The sequence below is a fragment of the Drosophila arizonae genome, chromosome X, assembly GCF_054131065.1.
Source record: "Drosophila arizonae isolate 15081-1271.41 chromosome X, UAZ_ARI_1.0, whole genome shotgun sequence".
Taxonomy (NCBI): domain Eukaryota; kingdom Metazoa; phylum Arthropoda; class Insecta; order Diptera; family Drosophilidae; genus Drosophila; species Drosophila arizonae.
This window is the reverse complement of record NC_142927.1, coordinates 34,287,589-34,308,670: the sequence shown is the minus strand read 5'-3', so window position 1 is coordinate 34,308,670 and position 21,082 is coordinate 34,287,589. Positions and strand designations below refer to the sequence as shown.

General features: G+C 39.5%; 1 protein-coding gene and 1 long non-coding RNA gene across 5 annotated transcripts in view; one reads left to right on the top strand and one right to left on the bottom strand.

The window, feature by feature from the left end:
• Positions 1–853: 853 nt before the first annotated feature.
• AlkB (alpha-ketoglutarate-dependent dioxygenase AlkB) lies at positions 854–16,732 on the top strand. Of its 4 annotated transcripts, none has more exons than XM_089474967.1 (3): positions 854–1,133; positions 14,754–15,301; positions 16,239–16,732. In XM_089474967.1, exons 1-3 carry the CDS (start codon positions 945–947, stop codon positions 16,570–16,572), a joined length of 1,071 nt encoding a protein of 356 aa, XP_089331093.1. In that variant the 5' UTR covers positions 854–944; the 3' UTR covers positions 16,573–16,732. The 4 variants fall into 4 exon arrangements, with proteins under 4 accessions (XP_089331093.1, XP_089331094.1, XP_089331095.1 ...); XM_089474968.1 differs by having other exon boundaries at positions 855–1,034; XM_089474969.1 differs by having other exon boundaries at positions 855–1,038.
• The window catches only part of LOC149268247 (uncharacterized), a 46,062-nt gene continuing 30,692 nt past the window's right edge, over positions 5,713–21,082 (bottom strand). Inside the window, exon 2 of the long non-coding RNA XR_016271173.1 lies at positions 5,713–11,236. This is a non-coding gene — a long non-coding RNA (uncharacterized LOC149268247). The remainder of the gene's footprint in view (positions 11,237–21,082) is intronic.

The window sequence follows — 21,082 nt, the reverse complement described above, 5'->3', positions numbered from 1 at the left end:
AATGTGTTTTCTGGTCAGTGTTGATATTTAAATATATTTTCAACAACTTATAATCATGGCATCATTTCTTCAACCACCGCAAGCCGTATCTGTGAAGTTTTATAATATATATGTTTTACCTGATGCTTGAAATTGAGTTAAGCATCACAGTATTGATCTGACGAAAAATGTTACTCACTTGGGCATTGGCAAAGAAAGCAATGCAAAAGTGGCCAAGTTCCTAAATTTCTTATATTCTATCAAACCCTTAGAACACGCTTCTCAACTCAAATCTTTGTACGTTTTGAATAGTTTCCTACTGAATTGGGTGGATTTTCTTATATTGGGGTTCAATACTATCAATGTTCTCCAAAAATATATATGCATGAAAAGGAGTCAACATTTTTCACTATTTGAAAATTTGTCGGCAACTTTAAACACATAAATTCTTGTACTACACGCTATTAATAGAGTTGCATACATTTTTTAATCTTTTCGTTTCATTTACATAATCAAAAAGTTCGATATTGTTGTTCACAATAAGTTGTTCTGAATTAAATATAAATCATATCCTAGTTTAGTTAGTTCCATATTATTACCGCTTGGTTCGTTCATTGAAAATTGAATTACTGAACTATTTGGTTTTAATTTAACTACAATGAAGAAAACTTCATTCTTTATACGAATTATCCATACAAAATACGAAAATTTCTTCAATAAATAAAAAAAAGCGGAAATAAAGCAAATTATTCTTCAAAAAATCCAGAATTCCCGCTACCCGCTGTTTTGGAATTTTTCCCGCAATCGGCTTTTCAAAAAAGCCAGATTTGACGGGAAAAAAGCTGATTTGGCAACACTGGTCAGTGGTAACAGAAAACAATTTATGTAATCGGTATCAGCACGTCAATTTCTTACATCTCTAAAATTTAATACTACACATTTCTTAGATTATGTTTATTTTTTAAATGTTTAAGCAAACTTTTAAGCATTATAAAAAAAAATCCCCATTGTCTGATTTACATGGGGTCATTGACTTAGACACTTACCAAGAAAATGTAGGTAAATACATAATCTATCATCCTTTACAAACATACACATATATATTAATGTACGTACATACATACATACATATATACGCAATTATACTGGAAAGTGTAAGTTAATTTCTATATTTATGTGAACGGTAAAAAATATATTTTATTACTTGGACGCAATCCGTCTTGGTCAAGAACTTTGCAACTAAGTAAATCAATTATATCCCTATTTAAGCTGTGGTTCAGTCGACGGCGTTGGCAGCGGCGTCGCTCATGGCGTTGTTGAACCGTTGTGCAATTCTTAGAAATGCTGGAACTCTGGTTGGCGTGTGCAGGAAGTCCGCTATACGTGGTGTGAGCAGATTTGGCTTGTTGGTCTGATCCGCTTGTTATGTCTTATTTGTATTGCAACAATTCCCATTGGATTTTGTTACAATGTAAAATATTTTAGTTGTCCTCAAACGATCGCTAAAAGAAGGGAATGTCGTTGAACGGTATGTTTTTTGTGGTTCGTCTTGGTGCCTCTGTTACTTTCTTTACTTGGTTGTTCAATAGTAACGTTATTTTTCTCGCCCTCTTTGTGTAGAGTAAGGCAATGACAATGATTATCACGACTATGCAGACCAATATTATAGATGATACTGCATGTGTCATAATCTTTTCAATCTTTGGCTATTGTAGTGCCTACAAAGCATTCGGCGATAGAATTTGGAGTCGTCTGGATCCTTCCGGTGTCATCTGGATTATCGATGATCCGACTCTCAGTGTGCTGCTCTCTAGGTTGTTGAAAGCAGTGTTTGAAAAGCTGACAGTCACAGCAGCAACAGTCGTAAAATTTTGTCTCTGCTGTGCTTCTGCAGCCAACAGTTTTTGCAGTTCTGTTATTGCTTGAACTGTTGCTGCGAGCATTTTCGACAGTCGCAGTCGCAGCAACAGCAAAAACAATTCTTGATCAGCAGCGCAGCGCTTCGGGAATCGACAGCTTCGGCACTTTTGAGAATGCTAAAACTGTTGATGCGTTCACTGGCGACAGTCGCAGTCGCAGCTAGAGCAAAAACTGTCGACTGCCGAACAGCACAGCAGACAGCTTCCACAGTTTTTGCTTTGCTTTGTGCGTCATGAACGAAATGAATGAAAATTAACAACATTTTAATTATTTATTTATAACGGGGTTTAAACAAATTGATTTTCCGTCGGTTGCCTTGAAGCCGTCACAAATTGGGTTTAAAATATTTCGCATATTATCAGAATTTAACACATTGAACGGTATGGAGTCCTCCGTAACGAGCCCAATGTATGACCTTATTAGTTGCTTTTTGTTCATTTCAATTTTAATTTTTTTTTTTTTCGTATAATTTTAGACGACGAACAAATAGAAGAGTTTTCCGACAGTTCCGAAGGAGGAGTCGTTTTCAAATGATGTACATTGACAACATGAGCTTTTAAATTTGAAATTCGATTGGTTTTAAGTTTGCTTTTGCATGTTTTACATGTAGCAAAGTCTCTTCCTCATTGGTATCAAAATACTTCCAAACATCACATTGTTTATTACGCGACATTTTTGCTGTTGCTCACATGCACATTAATACAAGACTACGCCTACGATCTGTTTCACAAAGTATGCCGCAAGTGACTTCGGCAATTACAGTTACAAAAGTTACCAAAACAAAGCAAAGCAAAAACTGTGGAAGCTGTCTGCTGTGCTGTTCGGCAGTCGACAGTTTTTGCTCTAGCTGCGACTGCGACTGTCGCCAGTGAACGCAGCTCGAAGCGCTGCGCTGCTGATCAAAAATTGTTTTTTTTTTTTTGCTTTTGCTGCGACTGCGACTGTCGCCAGTTCACGCATCAATAGCTCTAGCATTCTCAAAAGTGCCGAAGCTGTCGATTCCCGAAGCGCTGCGCTGCTGATCAAGAAATGTTTTTGCTTTTGCTGCGACTGCGACTGTCGAAAATGCTCGTAGCAACAGTTCTAGCAATAACAGAACTGCGAAAACTGTTCGCAGTTTTTTAAACACTGGTTGAAAGTCCGGTTGCCCCATGAAATGGACTCGTTGGTGAAGCGAATGACATGCAATTTAACCGTGTATTTATTGTCGTCTATGTCACCATTCCATTAAAGTTGTTGAGGATCAGATGGCCGTTGGCCAATTCTCCGATGGGTTCCACATGCTCGGCATTACTGAACTCGCACAGCGACTTCTCTCTATTGAGGAGCCCAGGTAAACATTGCTAATATTGAAAATGTTATTTTTAGAACAAATCTTACTGTTGTTATATTTTTTACAGTTTTTTAGAATTCCATACATTACATTTTTGCGAGACAGTACTTCTTTATATTCTATATACAGTACCGAGCAAAAATTAGTGAATGTTTCACAACTTTGACTTTCATCACGCATAAAAATTTAACCATACAAGCAAATTAAGATTTTGTTTTTTATACTTGTTTATTAGCTTGTTCTTAAAGCTAGGTACACACGATGCAAACAATTTGTAGCAAGTTAAAAAAAATAAGCAGCAAAAGTTTGCACAAATGTTCACACCTATGCAAATATTGCATGCAAATTACTTGCTTCAAACAATTTTCGTTTTGCACGCAAACTTTTGCATGGCTATTTCGTGCAATATATTGCATTAATGTCTACACGTGTTTTAATTTTTTGTTTTTGTTTGCACTGCTTGCAAGTGACACTCATTTGCAAGTTCAGTTGAATTGAAAAATTCAAGGAATAACGACGTGTTTATATTATGTCGGCACAAAAATCGAGAGTTGCTGCTGTTGCTATATAAGCAATTTTGATGAAACAAAAAGAAAAAAATGAGATCAAAGTCTGCCAAAAAATAAGTTAGAAATCTCTAGTCGAGACTGCTCGACTACGAGATCCCCTGAACCCTTGGAGCAATAGATATTTCAATAATTTTTCGAGTCTTTCAGCTTACACAAGAAACACGCACACACACACACACGCACGTACGCACACACAGGCATACATACACACACACGCATACAGACACAAACGCATACACACACTCACATACACTCACATACACACACATACACAAACACATACATACACATACACAAACACATACACACACAAGCACCCACGCATAAACACGCATGGGCTGCAGTGTGCGCTTACTATGAGAACTTAATCGCTTAATAACTTTTGTGGACGTACGATCTTCATGTCAGATTATGATTATAACATGAATATGCATGTAATTGCCAAAGCACAAGTCTCTAGTATTTGAAATACGCCTTTTACAAAAGTGATGGTGAGGGGTGAATTTAGATGTGGGGGGTAAGTTTTAACAAAAACCGAAATTGTATAAATTGCATATAAGCATACATTAAATATTTGGAGACTAGCAATAAAGGTGTAGAAGATATAATTTTATAACTGGTTTTCGATAAGATTTTTTATCGATAAAAAAGATCGGGATGAGTTATCGATTTTTAATGATAAAATTGATATGCGCGCTGTAGTTACGGACATTTAAAAAAAAATTTGAAGTCTCTAGCTCTTATATCTTCTGAAATCGACGCGTTCATACATACGGACAGACGGACAGGGCCAAATCAACTCAGCTCGTCGCCCTGATCAAGAATATATATACTTTGTGGGGTCTGCCACGCCTCCTTCTCCCTGTTACATACATTTCAACAAAACCATTATACCCTGATTTCCCATTGAAAATGGGTTCAGGGTATAATGAGGAAAATTTCAGTCGACATTAAAAATAGTGGTGTGTGCCTGACCGAGAAGGGCTTTCCTTCGCGTACTATTGCCAAAAAGCTTGGTATCAGCCGAAATTTGACTCCGAAAACTCAAGTCAAAGGTTGCAACTGTTGTCGGGATCTGGTGCTCGTCTAATGATGTCGAAAATTAAGAAAAACAAGCTGCTAGCACCAAAGGGTGCTTGTCTAGCAATTAATAAAGATGTTAGCAAATGGACTGCTAGAAGAGAAATTCTTGGCTTCGGATATGTATCATTCGTTAAAAAAGAATGTGAAGGCGCGTTTTAAATTTGCAAGGGATCACAAAAACTGGAGCATTGATGATTGGAAACGAGTTGTTTGGTCGGATGAATTAAAATTTAACCGTTTCCAATCATATGGAAAGCAATATTGCTGTTGCAAAGGAAATTGTCAAACATGGCAGCGGCAGCATTATGGTTTGAGGATGTTTCACTTGGTAGAACGTTGATCCTTTACATAGAGTAGAAGGTATAATGCGGATAAAAGGTTATATAGATATTCTTCAAACCCATCTTCCCAAATTCATTGATAAATGTGCGTGTCCCCAAAGAGAAAGGGTTTTCAACAAGATGGCTATCAGAAACATACTGTAAAGATTATTAAGGAATGGGTTGAAAAGCGGAATTTCAAGGTAATGTTCGCTCCATACATATAGAGTCTATATATAGATCCTATCCCGACTTCACTCCTATTGAAAATCTGTGGTTAATAGTAAAAAGACGGCTGGGACAGTATGATGCAGTCCCAACGAGCATAGACAGTTTATGGGAGCGCGTAGAAGCGGAGTGGAGTCGAATTCCGAAAGAAATGATTCAAAGTTTGGCTGAGAGCATGCCAAAAAGAGTCAAAAAACTTGTTGCTAATAAGGGGTTTGCACTAAATATTAAAAATGTTTAGTTGTTTTTTAAGTTTCTAGTAGTTTTTTTAAACGTGCAAAATTGAGTTTATGTGGATTTTTTCCGTTTTAGACTCATTCACGAAGTGAAAGAGTATATTGGTTTTGTGCAATGTTCGTCTTGCTGTCCGTCTGTCCGTATGAACGCAATCTTCTTCGGCGCTATTGAAGCTAGAGACTTCAAATTTGGAACACATACTCGTGTATATCTTCGATTTATAAAGTGTTAAAATTTTCCCGATCCGCCCACTAGGGGCGGGGCAAATCGGGAAATGCATTTTCCGATATACCAGAAATCACGTTTGTTGAAGAGCTATAAAGCTGAAATTTGGTATGTAGGTCCGCGTCGACCACCCAAGATCACGAGCTATGGCGGATATATCTCCGCCCATTGGGGGCGTGCCAAATCGGACAAAACTGTAACTCCTAAAGTTATAAACCTAAAATGCTGAAATTTTGCACGTAAGCTGATGTTTTAATTCTATAAAAATGGGTAAAAATTATATATCTACGCCTACTAGGGGCGTGACAAATCGGACCTAAAGATATAGTGATTTTTCGAATTCGGCTATATTTTGGACACTATTGATGCTAGAGACTGGTAGCCTCTTCTATCGATGCCCATAAAATAATTTTTAAGCCTCTTTAGGGGCGTGTCATATCGAAAAATACCCTGTAATTTTAACATTTTTTTAGCGTAAGAATTCAAATTTTGCATTTAGGTTACCGGTTGCTCGTTCTAAGAACTGGCCAAAAATGAGGAGGAGGAGGAGGAGGATTTATATCACGGAAGGAAACATTTTTATAAAATTAATAAAATATAAAAGAAGCTAAAATAATAAAAATTTGCAATTTACAAAAACTAGTTTTACGCGGGATTTGAACTCGCACCCAACCCAAACAGCATGTTTGTCAAAATAGCTAAAATAAAGATCTCGGCGCTTCAGCCTACAGCACCACCGCGTCGTTTCGATCAAGGGTAGTTAAAACGAAATCACATTATTGTTATGACGCCGCATAGCAAAGAAAAGCCAGTGTAGCGGCTGGAAATTCAAAAACAATGCAAAGACAAATCAATCGCAACGGGATTCTTAGAATATGCTAAGCACGCATTTATGTGTACATACATACACACATACAAATGAGCGCGTTTATAAGGCTGGAATGCTTGATGCTATGCGTGCTTGCATACATATATATATATATGTATGTATGTATTTGCGTATACATATGTATGTATGTATTTGAGGGCTATTTAAGAAGAAACAAATTTAAACTTATAAAATTATTCGACTAAGAAAAAGAAGAGTATTAAGTGCCATTCATTCAAGCTCGCACCTTCCCAATAAAATATCTATTTTATAAAAAACGAAATATGTATGAAAAAAAAAAAATAACACCGAAGAGGTTCGAACTTCCTATTCTAACATTACTTGCGTAGCCTTTAGCACCCGCACCACTGCTTTGCTTGACCATCCAGTTGCTAAAATAGAATAGCTTATTAAGAGAGCGTCATCAGACAAAACTACAGTAACGGCTAGAAAGTCCAGAAATCAATCGAAATTCTAAGAATGTGAGAAAAGGCGCGCTTCTGACTGTACGCATACAATAGACGATGAGTGTGTGCACATGTATAGGAAAATCGCGCTGATCTGCTGCTAGCTTGAAGCCGGTATCAAATATATGGATATAAATATATGTATAATAAAAATCAAAATTGTATAAAATATATATGTATGTAATTTAAATGCAATGATGCGATGATCATAGCAATAGCTATCGATGATTTTCAAATTTTAATGGGATCATGCCTTGTTTTTTGTTGCGCACTAGACTTGAAAATTGCACTATATACTCTGGTTGACAGCGTTTGGGCTGTGAATGAGTATTCTGCAATCGGTATCGCCCGATTGCGGTGTCGCACCCGAATGAGTTTATTACGTTAACCTTTGCCCATTGTATGGCATATTTTATAATGATAACCTCCTTTCTGAGCAGTATAGCTTGGCTCTGTAAACTTTCTGCTATTTCATGTGTGAATCCATCGTTTTTCTCTATATTGTTTGTAAGGGTATTGGTAACTGTAGTTAACTTATTTATTCTTTGTTCTAGCTGTGAATTTATTATTACTTGTTTGTTACTGTTATCTATGACTTTATTAATATGTTCTTCTTTTTGAACGAAGTCATCATGATCTGGGTTGCCTGCTATATACTTCCAAGCTGTGCCTAGAATATTAATAGCCCTGAGGTCCTTTTATTAATGTCATAATCTATGGTGCGTAAAGTCAAGTGAGTTTGGTTAATTTCGTGGTGCAAGGTATGGTATAAGCTGCTAAATTTTAATTCCTTTTCTGTGCTTTCCTTTTCCTTTTCCTATTTGCTCTAAAGCTTCTTTAATTTTGTTTAAAGTAATAATGTGAATAATTCTTGTTGTTGTTTGTATTTTGCCTAGTCCGTCGTAGATCGCTATGGTTTGTGCTTCTGTATGATTCGTTATGTCTATTGGCGAGTATTTATGCGCGAGTGGATGAGAAGAACGTTTGGTTGTTCTAGTGAGACGGAGTTTATTATGCTTCTTAATAGCTAAGTACATGATAGCGTTGCCACTAATATGAGAATTGCCATATCAACACTCTTCCTCAATTCTTATATTTCATTAGGCCGATCAACGCTATACATTTTATATGCTTTACTCTTGACAAATTTTTAGTGAAGACATCGGCAACCATTTCATTTGATGGACAATAAGATAAATCGATTAACTTATTTTCATAACAATTTCGTATGATATTTAGTGTCATTATGTTTGCTTCGTGCGTGATATATAGGATTCTTCACAAGATTTAACGCGCTTACATTATCTTCATAAATTTTTATACAGTTTCTCTTAAAATACTGATTAATTTCGCTTATTAGCTTTCGTAATTAAATCGCCTCCTTTGCAGCATCAGAGAGCGCAGAGACCGATATCTGTTTTTTTCGAGGTCCATGAAAATGCCGAACCTCCCCACATGAAGGCATATCCTGTAAAAGACTTCCTATCAGTTGAGTCTCCAGCCCAATCTGCATCTGCATAGCCTGCTATCTCCTCTCCGGTCTTCTCGTAGACTAACGCTAGATCTGCTGTGGTGTGCAAATACCTCAGAACTTGCTTTGCTGCTGCAAGATGTTCGCTATGTATTCGATTTCCTTTGTGCTAGCTTGCACACCGAATGTAAGATGTTCGGCAGTCCTTCCTTCTAGTTGGATTTCAAGGCCAAAGAAGTTCGTCACTTGACCTTTGTCTATTACCTGAAATTCAGAAGATATAGCCGTTTTAGTAGCTAGCACCTCACCCATGCTTCAACACGCCAGTAACATATCATCCACGTATACTGCAATCGGGTTTATCGTCTGGTCATCTGAGCGTTTGGTATACAGACATGGCTCGCACTCGCATGACCTGTATCCCATTTTGGTTAGAACGGCATCCAACTTAGTGTTCCAACAGTGTTGTACAGCTTTAAGCTTCAACACACATCCAGAATGGTCATAGTAGAGTTCTGGCTATTGTATGTAGATATGCCGTTTAAGTATGCAGTCGAAACATCAAGTTGATGTACATAAAGCTCGTATTCTGCAGCCATAGCCAGGATCATACGGATTGTACTATGGCGCTCTACATTCATCTGCCTATGGACTCGATGGCGAGCAAGCTACTAGGCTGTCGTGCTGTCCGCTACTATGTATGTATGTAATAGTCAATCTAACACTGCATCTGTTCTAAACAAGAATTAATAGCATACTAACTTCAATGTACGCGAGCCGGTTGAGCCGCTGCAACGCAAAAGGGAGGGCGTGATCTTTAAAAATGCTCTTAAATGCTCACATATTCTATGAACTGCCGCTCTTAATTACAATGAAGCGATGATTGCTGAGCCCAACATCCTCCCCCCTTGAAGACTTAGTCTTCAACAGAATCCTTAAGGGGCAGCAAGCACAGCTTATTTGTAGCCCTTCTAATCTCGCCAGCTTCAGTTTCTGCAAATGTTTAGCCATGCAGTGTGACATGTAGACGGAAGACTCTCCTCCCAATCAAGCTTATGCCTCCAGAGTTGTTGCAAGATTTTAGCTTCCGTTATTACTGGGCCTGGAGGGCTTAGAGGCTGAATTCAGGGCTAGATAGGAGAAAAGAAGTTGATCAGATGCTGGAGCCCAAGCAAGGCCAAGTGTCTTTGTAATGTCGCTGCCATCATTGAACCTAATGAGCGATTCCTTGTCGCAGTCTGCTACGCTGTCCAGTACCATGGGATGGCTTGAACACCACTTTCTCAATTAAAACTACCCGCATGCCAAGATTCCAGCTGTCTCTTGCACAACAAGTCTTGCTTCTTCAATTGAATTTCCTCCACTAATCAAATCATCAACATAGAAATCGCGAACCAGTACGTCGGACCCGACTGGGAATGCGTTCCTTTCATCTACGGCAATCTGATGCATGGCACGCACAGACAAGAATGACGCTGGTTTTGTTCCATATGTGACCGTATCAAGCCTGAAAACTTCCAACTCATCATCTGGCGAATTCCTCCATAAAATACATTGCAGATAGCTATCCGGCTCAGGTACCTTCATGCAACGATACATTTTGCAAATATCGCCGGTGAGTGCAACTGGATAAGATCGGAAGCGCAGTAATGTCGACCAATTTCGGCTGAATGTTGGGACCTGACATTAGAATGTCATTCAACGAATGCACAGTTGTGGTAGATGCTGATGCATCAAAGACGACGCGAAGCTTGTTATGCTATCTTCCTTCAGAACGCAACGATAAGGAGGAAAATATCTGCATAGATGTAATGAAATTTAGAAATGCTAAGTATTGAGACTTTATATGCGGCAAACGACTCAATTTCTTCTCCGAATTGAGAAACCGATGACGATGATCTCCGAGAAGCTCGCAACTAAGCTTAACAGGCAGACGTATTGTATATTGACCACTAGCCAATCGATTGTAATGCGCTTCGCAGTCTGAGTCTTCCTTGCCGATCTTTTCAATAGAATCGCTGCAGCGCTCAACTTCCCAAAAGCGACGAACGAGACTGTCCAACTTGATATCAGCACAGGAGTCTGTAATCGGATCCGAAGGCTCCTTTGAAGCTATTAGGACGGAGTTGTGGCTGCGAGCCTCGCCACCTGATACAACCCAACCAAGACGAGTCGTCTGTAACAATGGAAGTCCAGGCATCAACTTGATTTTTCCCACACAGAGCAAATCATAAAACAGGCTAGCTCCGATAAGCAGATCTACTCGTTGCGGCCTATGGAAAGCTGCATCTGCCAGTACAATATTTTTCGATATGCTCCAACTGCTCGTATTTACATTAGAACTGGGCTGCCTGCCAGTTATATTTGTAGCTACCATAGCCGTTGCTAGTTGTATACTCAGAAGCGTGAGCTTGAAGAGTGAGGCAAACGCTGCTTCCATCCATGGCAACATTGGAGTCGCCTACGCCCCGCATACAGATGCAACTGATTTTGTTCGCAAATCTGGCTGTAATGAGATGTAGTTGAGAGCCTGAATCTAAAAGTGCACGAAAAGAATGGGCATTTGTAGATTGTATTTATTATATATAATATATAATTATTTATTATATTATATAATTATACTTTAGGAGATACTTTTGCGTCTTGCCACGCCCTCTGTGGGCGGACATATATCCGACAAAATTGTTGGTGTTAGGTGATCAGCCCGAGTATTATACAAAATTTGAGGTCTCTGGCATCATTAGTGTCCAAAATATAGCTGAATTTAAAAAATCACTATATATTTAGGTCCGATTTGACACGCCCCTAATGGGCGTAGACTTATAATTTTGTCTTTAGACTTTATAGAATCATAACATTAGCTGACGTGCAAAATTTCAGCGCCCTAGCTGCGTGTGTGTGTGTGTGTGTGTGTGTTCTTTTTTTTTTTTTTTTTTTTTTTTATATTCATTTATTGACAAAATTATACAAATTGCAAGTTGCGTGGTGGCTAGGATAGCGCGCGGTGCTTGCGGGACGGCCGTAAAGCATTGCTTCGCAAGCACTATGCGCTACCTTAGCCTGGGACAGCTCGTCTTCTCCATCGCTCGACTCTGCGGAGCTCCATCATCACCGTGGCCGCGAAGGTGCTTGTTAGTTCCCAAGCTTCCTCCGATTCCAGCATGGCGTTGACTAAGTTGTCCGCTCTGATGGAGCGGCCCACTGCCTCTTCCAGACGACGCCTCTCCTCCAGGAACCGTCCACATTCGAAAAGAATGTGGTTGGCGTCTTCCACATGCCCTCGCTCGCACCAGGGGCACTCGTCAGATTCCTCGTGGCCAAAGCGCTTCAAATAGCTCCGAAAGCATCCATGACCCGAGAGGATCTGCGTAAGGTAGAAGTTAACCTCGCCATGTTTGCGGTTAACCCATGGTTCAAGCTCCGGGATGAGCTTGTGCGTCCACCGCCCTTTAGCTGAGCTATTCCACCTTCTTTGCCATCGTGCGATGCTGTTCGCCCTGACAGCGTTGAGTCGCGTAGGCCCGTGCGAATTCCGCTCCACGGCTTCGGCGACCAAATACTCCAGTGGCACCATACCGGCTATGACGAGCGCCGCGTCATCGGAGATAGTCCTGAAAGCGCAGCTGACTCTGATTGCGCTCAGCCTGTAGATCGCGCAAATGCCTCGGCTGTAGCTCGGCGTTGCCATCGCTCTTGCCCATATTGGCGCAGCATAGAGGATGACAGACCTAATGACGCTCATTAGGAGGAGACGTCGTTGCTGTTTAGGTCCCCGCGTGTTAAGCATGATTTTCGAGAGAGCTCTACAAGAATCAGCTGCCTTTTTATGCACATATTCTAAGTGCTCGCGGAAAGTTAATCTTGTGTCTATCATGACACCAAGATATTTTATCGCCCTCTTTGACGCAATGGTGACGCTGCCGATCTTTATATTGGCAGTTTCTACTCTTTTGCGACTGCTGACTAGTACAACTTCGGTCTTGTGTGCCGCAAGCTCGAGCCCAGCTCCTGTCAACCAGCTTCGTATGCGATTGATACTTTCGCTGCACATATCCTCTGTATCTTTTAGCTCCTTTCCTATGGCTACGACAGCTACATCATCAGCAAAGCCAATGGTGTGCGCGCCTGCTGGTAGTTCCAAGCGCAGTACGCCGTCGTACATGATGTTCCATAGGAGAGGCCCCAGCACTGAGCCTTGGGGTACTCCAGCTGACACTGTATGAGTTTGGGGACCCTCACTCGTGTTGTATACCAGTGTTCTTCCTCTGAAGTAGCTCTTTATTATCTCTCTTAGATATTTAGGGATATTATATTGTGACAGCGCATTCAGTATCATATCCCAACTAGCTGTGTTGAAGGCATTCCTTACATCCAGGGTCGCGATGATACAGTATTCCTTCGTCCCGTGCCTCCATCTGGTGCCTTGAATAGCGGAAGTGGCCAGACCAACAACTTTGTTAAGCGCGTCCGTTGTTGACCGGGCCTTCCGGAATCCAAATTGGTTTGGTGACAGGCCTCCGGCGCTTGCAATCGCAGTCTCCAGCCTAGAGCAGATCAGTTTCTCAAACACCTTTCCCATGGTGTCTAAGAGACAGATCGGTCTGTACGAAGATGGCTCATCTGGTGGTTTGCCAGCCTTGGGTAGCAATACTAGATTCTGGGCTTTCCATTTTGCCGGGAACGTCTCTTGGATCAGGCATTCGTTAAATAATTCGGCGAACGTACTTGGGTGCAAGGCGAGGGCTAGCTTTAGCGCACGATTTGGGATCCCGTCCGGCCCTGGAGCTGTGTTGGTTCTAAGACCTCGGAGAACTACTGATATTTCTTCCTCTGTAACTAAAACAATTTCAGTGCTCGTTGAGCCCTGATCAGCAGACTCGGACTCAGGGGCGTGAATGGAGCTTAAACTTTCTGGAAAGAGTGTTTCCACAATCGATTTAAGCTCCAGACGATCCGTAGGCTGCACCTGTCTACCTGCGTATAGTCTTTTAACTACTATCTTATATGCCCTGCCCCAAGGGTCATATTCGGCTGAGTCGCACAACTGTAAAAAACATTCTCTTTTGCTTGCCCGAATGGCCTTCTTCAGCTGTCTTCTAGCTGCCTGGTAAGCTAACTGTTTCTCAAAAAACGTTGACCTACCGCGAGCCCGTTGGTAGCTTCTTCTCGCCTGGATGCATTTGCGACGAATGTCACCTATTTGCGTATTTGCGTGTGTGTGTGTGTGTGTGTGTGTGTGTGTGTGTGTGTGTGTGTGTGTGTGTGTGTGTGTGTGTGTGTGTGTGTGTGCGTGTGTGTGTGTGTGTGTGTGTGTGTGTGTGTGTGTGTGTGTGTGATGATATGTATGATATACACGAGTATGTATGCCAAATTTCAATTTTTTATTTGGGAGATAACTCCCGAAAAAAAGTGTGCAAAACGCTTTACACTACTTGTCCGGTCTATGTGTTCTGTGGTTAGTGCTTGTGCTTACGAATGTACACACATTTTAACTATATGATTACGCACTGAAAGTTTCATTATGATAGTCCCACTATAAGAGAAATTATTCAACTAATAAATTCTCATAATATTGCCCAGACTACAGCGCAGCCCAAGTGCAGTCGCTGCTTACTGTGCTGTTAGCAGAGCGCGTCATTATACGTGCGTGTGGATGCGTGTGTATGCTTGTGTGCATAAAAGAAGTGCAGAATGAGTAGAATATCAGCTTAGAGGGTTCAGAGTATCTTCTAGTCGAGCAGTCTCGAGTAGAGCCTTCGCACTTGTTTATTTAGCGTAATATAAATTATCGAGACTCGATTGTATAATGGCTTGGTTAAAAATATGAACCAGGCTGAAGGAGGCGTAGTAGACCCCACAAAGTAGTCTCGTAGTCGAACAATCTTAAGCTATCTTGACTAGAGCGGTCATACTTGTCTATTTTCAATGGGTTGTAGATTTAATCACTGTTCCTTATAGTGTCACGGACCTCCTAATCGGGTACACCGACTAGAGTTTTCTTACTTTTTTTTTTAACTGACACAATTATTGTTTGCTTATGTCTGAAACCCTAGTTGGTGGACCTGAAGGACATCTCCATAATGAATATACATAAAAATCTATACTTACCGATTGGCTTAAAACCGCGGCATACGTGGCGATGTTACGTGCTTGAAGAGCATCCCGGACTTTTGATTATACGTAATCCATTTACATCCAGAGGACAGCGTTATTGGATAGCTCGAAGCCTTCGTGATTATCCGCTACCACCCAATATAGTGAACTTGGATGCAAAACATTTTCCGTCTAAGACAATAGCTGACTGGTGGGGAGAGTTACATAACTGTACTGACCCAAATGTCACTCACCGTCTTAAGACTGCGATGCGCTGGACCACTTTAGGGTACCATCATAACTGGGATACTAAGATTTACGATACAACGATCCACACTTTGTTCCCAAGTGATTTAGATAGTTTGTCCAAATATTTTGCTCTTGCTCTAGGTTTTCCGAGTTTTATTCCACAAGCCGCAATTATTAATTACTATCCTATTGGAACTTCTTTATCTGGACACACCGATCACTCCGAGATGAATCATGAAGCACCGCTATTCTCATACAGGTATATATGATGTTTTTAATTGTTTTTTATACCCTGAACCCTTTGAAAATGGGAAATCAGGGTATAATGGCTTTGTTGAAATGTATGTAATAGACAGAAGGAGGCGTGGCAGACCCCACAAAGTATATATATTCTTGACGAGCTGAGTTGATTTGGCTCTGTCCGTCTGTCCGTATGTTTAAACGCATCGATTTCAGCAGATATGAGATGTCGAGTTTGCTTTTAAAATTCGATAAATCATCCCGTTTTATTTTTATCGAATAAAAACATTCAAGTTTAAGTCAGTTGCCACTATAGCTAATTGTGAAAGTTTCATTAAATTCCGGTACGTCAAAAATGAATAAAAAATAAAATATTTAGCCAATTAACAAATGCACATGCAGCAGCTACAACAGTTTCGTATACGTGTACACACATACATTCAAACTTCTAGAACATTCTTTACATCACATCAGCTGTTAGCTTGGTTAAATTTTGCTAGATGACGCTGTAGCAGTGAATCTATTTGAGTTTTGCCAGCGTAGTGAGTAGGTGCGTGACGCTCGATCGAGAAGTCGCGGGTTCAAATCACGGGCGGTACAACTAATGTTAGTTTTTTTAATGGTTTCAAAATATTTTTATATTTTATTAAATGAGTATTTCATTTATATTTTCAAATACATCGGAATTGAAATTTTAACCATACTAAATGGGCCTTTTTATTTGGTTTGGTTCAGAGTAGTATCTAGTCGAACACTCTCGACTAGAGTTTTCTTACGTTTTTTTTTTTTTTTTTTTTTTTTTTTAAATTTATTATTTGTTTGGAACTTGTCTTAACATATTTTACGTTAAGACAAGTTGCAAATAAAGGAACGTGAACTGACTAACTATAAATAACCGAATGGTTCAAGCTCCAGTTGATTCAATCTCTACTACTCTACTCTACTATCTATTTCAGTTTCGGCCAAACTGCTATATTTCTAATAGGACACCGTTCACTAGAAGAAGAACCTAGTGCTCTGTATCTCAGGAGTGGAGATGTTTTAGTTATGTCAAAGGAATCCCGACTCTGCTATCATGCCGTTCCGCGCATTTTGAAAGCTTTTGAAGATCCTTGGAACAATTTTTTTTCAAATCCTCGAGAAAAGTTTGGGGACACATTTACTACTTCAATGAATTTAACATTATTCGAACAAGTCAATGACGAATTATTTTGGAAGCCGTTTGACCGTTACGTCAGTGATTGTCGCATAAATATTAATATTCGTCAGGTCTACCATTCAGATTGTTAACATTATTATATAATATGTGCTTGTAGCTATTGATTTTTTTTTTTTTTTTTTTTTTTTGATCTAAAAATAAATAAAAATACTCATGTTACGAAATACCTCGTTTAAACATGCTATTATGGAATTAATGGATAACAGTTAATAAATTTTAAGTTGTATAGTTCTTATTTTTATTTATTTTGTTAATGTCTGTACGTTCGTTTTCGAAAACGATTATTATTTCCATTAAAAATTCGATTAAGAAACTGTTGGCGTGTATTCTTAACAGCTAAGTAAATAATAGCGTTGCCACTAATATTAGAATTTTCAGATCAACAGAAATGAATCGAAGTTAAAATGGGACATTTACGAGCATAACTGTAACACGAAATCAATGTTGTAACATCAAGGATTGTTCATCTGACTCTAACCGGTTAATTTTTGTTTCATCTGACCTATTAGCCGTATAAACAAAAATTTGGTTGGACCCTAGGCTTTAACCGATGTAATAATGCTTCAGGAGCAATATATGAGCATTCTATTGCACAATTGCGTAGAAGCACTAACCAGAAAACACATAGATTAGATATGTAGAACAAACTTTTCTACAGCAGAAAATGTTAAGTTGGTCGACCACTATACTTCGTATTTGCTCGGCTCGGTCGCTGAAGGTTCGAGCAGTGAAAATATTGCACCACAAAGTCAGTACGCTGCATGCGCTCAATTTTTATAGGAAAGCGCAGCTATGCGCTATTTGTCCTACTCTCTCTCGCTCAATCTATCTCCCTCTCTCTATGGTCTCTCAAATCACCGAACTCAGCAGCCCACAAAAATTGAAATTTGTTCGCGACGATCCCATGTCTATTCTTTTGAGTGAGGGATAAAAGCGTTTGTCAGGCTCATGCAAACAATATGTAGCGTTTCGATTGATATTCGTGGAAAGGGTATGAAAGCGTTGATACCCATAATGAAAATGGTTTCGCGACGAGCGTGCACACACACACTTGCAGTCTCTGGAAACATGTGTGAGCATTTGTGGCCTGTGCAAATTGTAAAACCGAAAATTGGTCGTTGGTCAGACTTAGGGACTGTCATATCCACTTCATACATATGTACATATATATTATTATACAAATTCATGTTTATAAATGCATAGATCGATAAAATACTGTAATTATATATAATTAATAATAGGTTACACACATTTTCAACCGAAGAGATGATCGTGGTATACTAATAAGTTTATTAAATGCTATCACTAACCACAGAACACATAGACCGGACAAGTAGTGTAAAGCGTTTTGCACACTTTTTTTCGAGCATTAGTTCCCAGACCACTTCGTATTTGCTCGGCTCCTCACTTTTAGGGTCGGGCTACGAAAATATGGGAACACAAAATCATTTCGCTTCATGCGCTCGGCCAAGATGGTCGACTGTTGAACAAAAGATCCCTCTGTGCTCAATGTTTCCCTTGCTCTCTCTCTCTCTCTCTCAATGCTCTCTGCTCTCTCAAATATATATATGTATGTATGCATGTGAGCACAAGCAGCAGCTCACAAAAATTGAAATTTTTTCGCAGCGAGAACCCATGCCTTCCCTTCTGTGTGAAGAGTATACCGAACTTTTCAAACCGTTTGCCATGCGTTTTCGTTATTATTTGTGGGAAGGGTATGAAAGCGTTGGTGCGCATAATGAAAATGTTTTTGCGACGAGCACGCACACACACACTTACAGTATGCTACATGTACTATGAGCATTTGTATGCCTGTGTGCGAAGAACGACGCCGCTGCCAACGTCGTCGACTGAACCACAGCATAGCTAGGGATAGATTTGATTTAAGTAATTTAGTTGCAAATTTGTTCTTGAATAAAACGGACTGCGTTTAAGCAATAAAATATATTTTTTTACCGTTTAAATAAAGAAAGTACTTAACTGGCGCCCGAGCAGGGACCGGCTTCGCGCGCAATACAGCAAAACGTTTAGTACGTTTAAATAAAAAAATAAATAAAACGAAAAATCGATCGCGTTACAACACAGCAAAATGCCTGTACGAGCGCGACCGAAAATCACCAAATCAACTCACGTCGCGTAACTTCGACGTTCGGTGAAATTCGTTAAAGGTAGTCTGGAACGTGATCGTTCGATTGTCCATCGGTGGACGGTAATCCTGTACGGCCCGCCCACAGGATACTTCAACGGAGTCTGGTCGCAGGATCCCCAGTAGGAACAGCCAAAAAGGATGAAATCCGGATCAGCAGTGAAGACCGCCACATCATCATTATTGTAAGTTAGAAATATAAGAATACGAAACTAACAAAACTAAAACAAAAAAGTGTAATAAAATATAAGAAAAATTTTTGAGAAAAATAAAAGTTAAACAAGATTAAGAAAATTTAAGAAAAATTTTGAGAAAAATAAAGAGAAAAAATAAAATATTAAGAAAACACAAAAAAATAAAAAAGCGTAAAGCGATCAAATTCAAAGTGACTACAATAGTAGTATAAAATAACCCAACTTTGCGATTCCCAAGGGACCCTCCAAAGTAGAAGGGAAAAACCAGCCACTGGTCTTAATATAAAATAAAAATAAAAAATTTAAATAAAAAAAAAAAAAAATTTATAATAAAAATTTATTTATAGAAATTAAGTTGTACTAATGATAATCATAAACTAACACTAACATCAATAAATTCAATCATAAATCCACCTGTAAACATAAAACAATAGATCAAAGCCACAATAAAAGGCACCTAATAACGTATGGCTAACGAGAACAATTTGATTAGGCCCCCAGTGTTAGTCGAACAACCCCAAGTAGGTGCACATATTATCAATAGACAGCAACAACGACATATAGACCGTCAGAACGAACACTTACAGAACAGAGGCATGGCGAATAACGCAGAACAGTTGATTGCAGCCACTGTCGCTCAAATTTTGACAGAACAACTTCCGACGCTAGTGAGACAAATAGTTAACCCCTCCAGGGAATTCAATGACGTGGACGATCAGACCATAAATGACAATCAAAATTTGAACGACCTTAACAGAGTACCAGACATCAGAAGTCTTAGGGAATTTTCTGGCAATAAAACCGAATTTAGCTCATGGAAAAAGAGTGTGGATCGCATACTCTCCATATATGCAAGCCAAGTTGGATCACCAATGTACTATGGCATTTTGCATACCGTGAGAAATAAGATTATAGGCCAAGCCGACGCGGCCCTTGAGTCGTACAATGTAACCCTTAATTGGAATGCCATCTCCAAGTGTCTCACACTGCACTATGCAGATAAAAGAGATATAAATACATTAGAATACGAGATGACTATGTTAATACAGGGCAACAACCAGACAGTAGAACAGTTTTATCAGGTTGTCCAGCTGACTTTAATACTGAACAAGGTAGGATGTATGGAACTCAGTAGAGAGTCAGAACTACTCATGACGAAAATGTACAGAGAAAAAGCATTAGACACTTTCATCAGAGGTTTGAGAGGAGACTTGCCACGTATTCTTAGCATAAAGGAACCAGCAGACCTTCCCTCAGCCCTCCATCTATGCTTAAAATTAGAAAATCAAAACTATAGAACAAACATAGCCTTCAATAAAAGCCATCAAACAGGTCACAAAAGCGTAGCTCGAAACGCAACTCCACCCATGTTACCACCGCGTATGGTTCAATACGCACAAAATCCCCCTCAGATGATGAGAACTGTACCAATTGGTTTCAGATCTCAAGTGCCAATGCAACCTGCATGGCCAAATACCATGAATCAGGGACACCAATACCATAGACAACAATATTACCAAACGCAACCTCATCAGACAAACGTACCGCCCCGACCATTAGTACCTAAACCACAGCCACGCCCCGAACCAATGGACGTTGACAAAAGCAACCAAACACGGATGGTAAATTACATGAACAGGCCAAATTTTGAACCAGGGAAAAGACCCCCACCAATAGCAAATACAACAGATAAAAGACAACGAAATTTTAATATTCAAACGGGAGAGGAATATCCCGACAATGACTACCACAACGCTTACATAACTATGGAAGAATACGGACAGACCATCGAAAGCTACGAACAACAGACCGAACACGAGCAATCACTACAAGAGTACGCACAACAAATAGAACAAGATGACAACGAACAAGAGAGCCCCATTGAACATGATAACATCAATTTTTTAGAATAACTAGCTCTTCGCTTCCTTACATAGAATGTAAGACAAAAAGCGGAGAGATACTTAAAATACTAATAGACACAGGTTCAAACAGAAACTACATACAGCCCAAACTAGTTTCTAACCCGATTCCCAATCAAAAGCCTTTCGAAGCCGTAACAGTCGGCGGAAATATAAAAATAACTCACCATAAAATCGCTAATCTCTTTGACAGACAAGATATCCAAGTAAAATTTTTCCTATTACCTACGTTAAAAGCATTTGACGCAATTCTGGGCAACGACAGCCTTAAAGAACTAGACACTGTAATCCATAGCAGCAAGAATCAATTAATAATTAA

Bases quoted from the DNA above. Each gene is read 5' to 3' on its own strand.
- AlkB (XM_089474967.1), top strand. From the start codon at position 945: ATGTTTAAGCAAACTTTTAAGCATTATAAAAAAAAATCCCCATTGTCT. The intron at 1,134-14,753 runs GTAAGTTAATTT...CTGAAACCCTAG, and splicing joins ACGCAATTATACTGGAAAGT to TTGGTGGACCTGAAGGACAT. The intron at 15,302-16,238 runs GTATATATGATG...TATCTATTTCAG, and splicing joins GCACCGCTATTCTCATACAG to TTTCGGCCAAACTGCTATAT.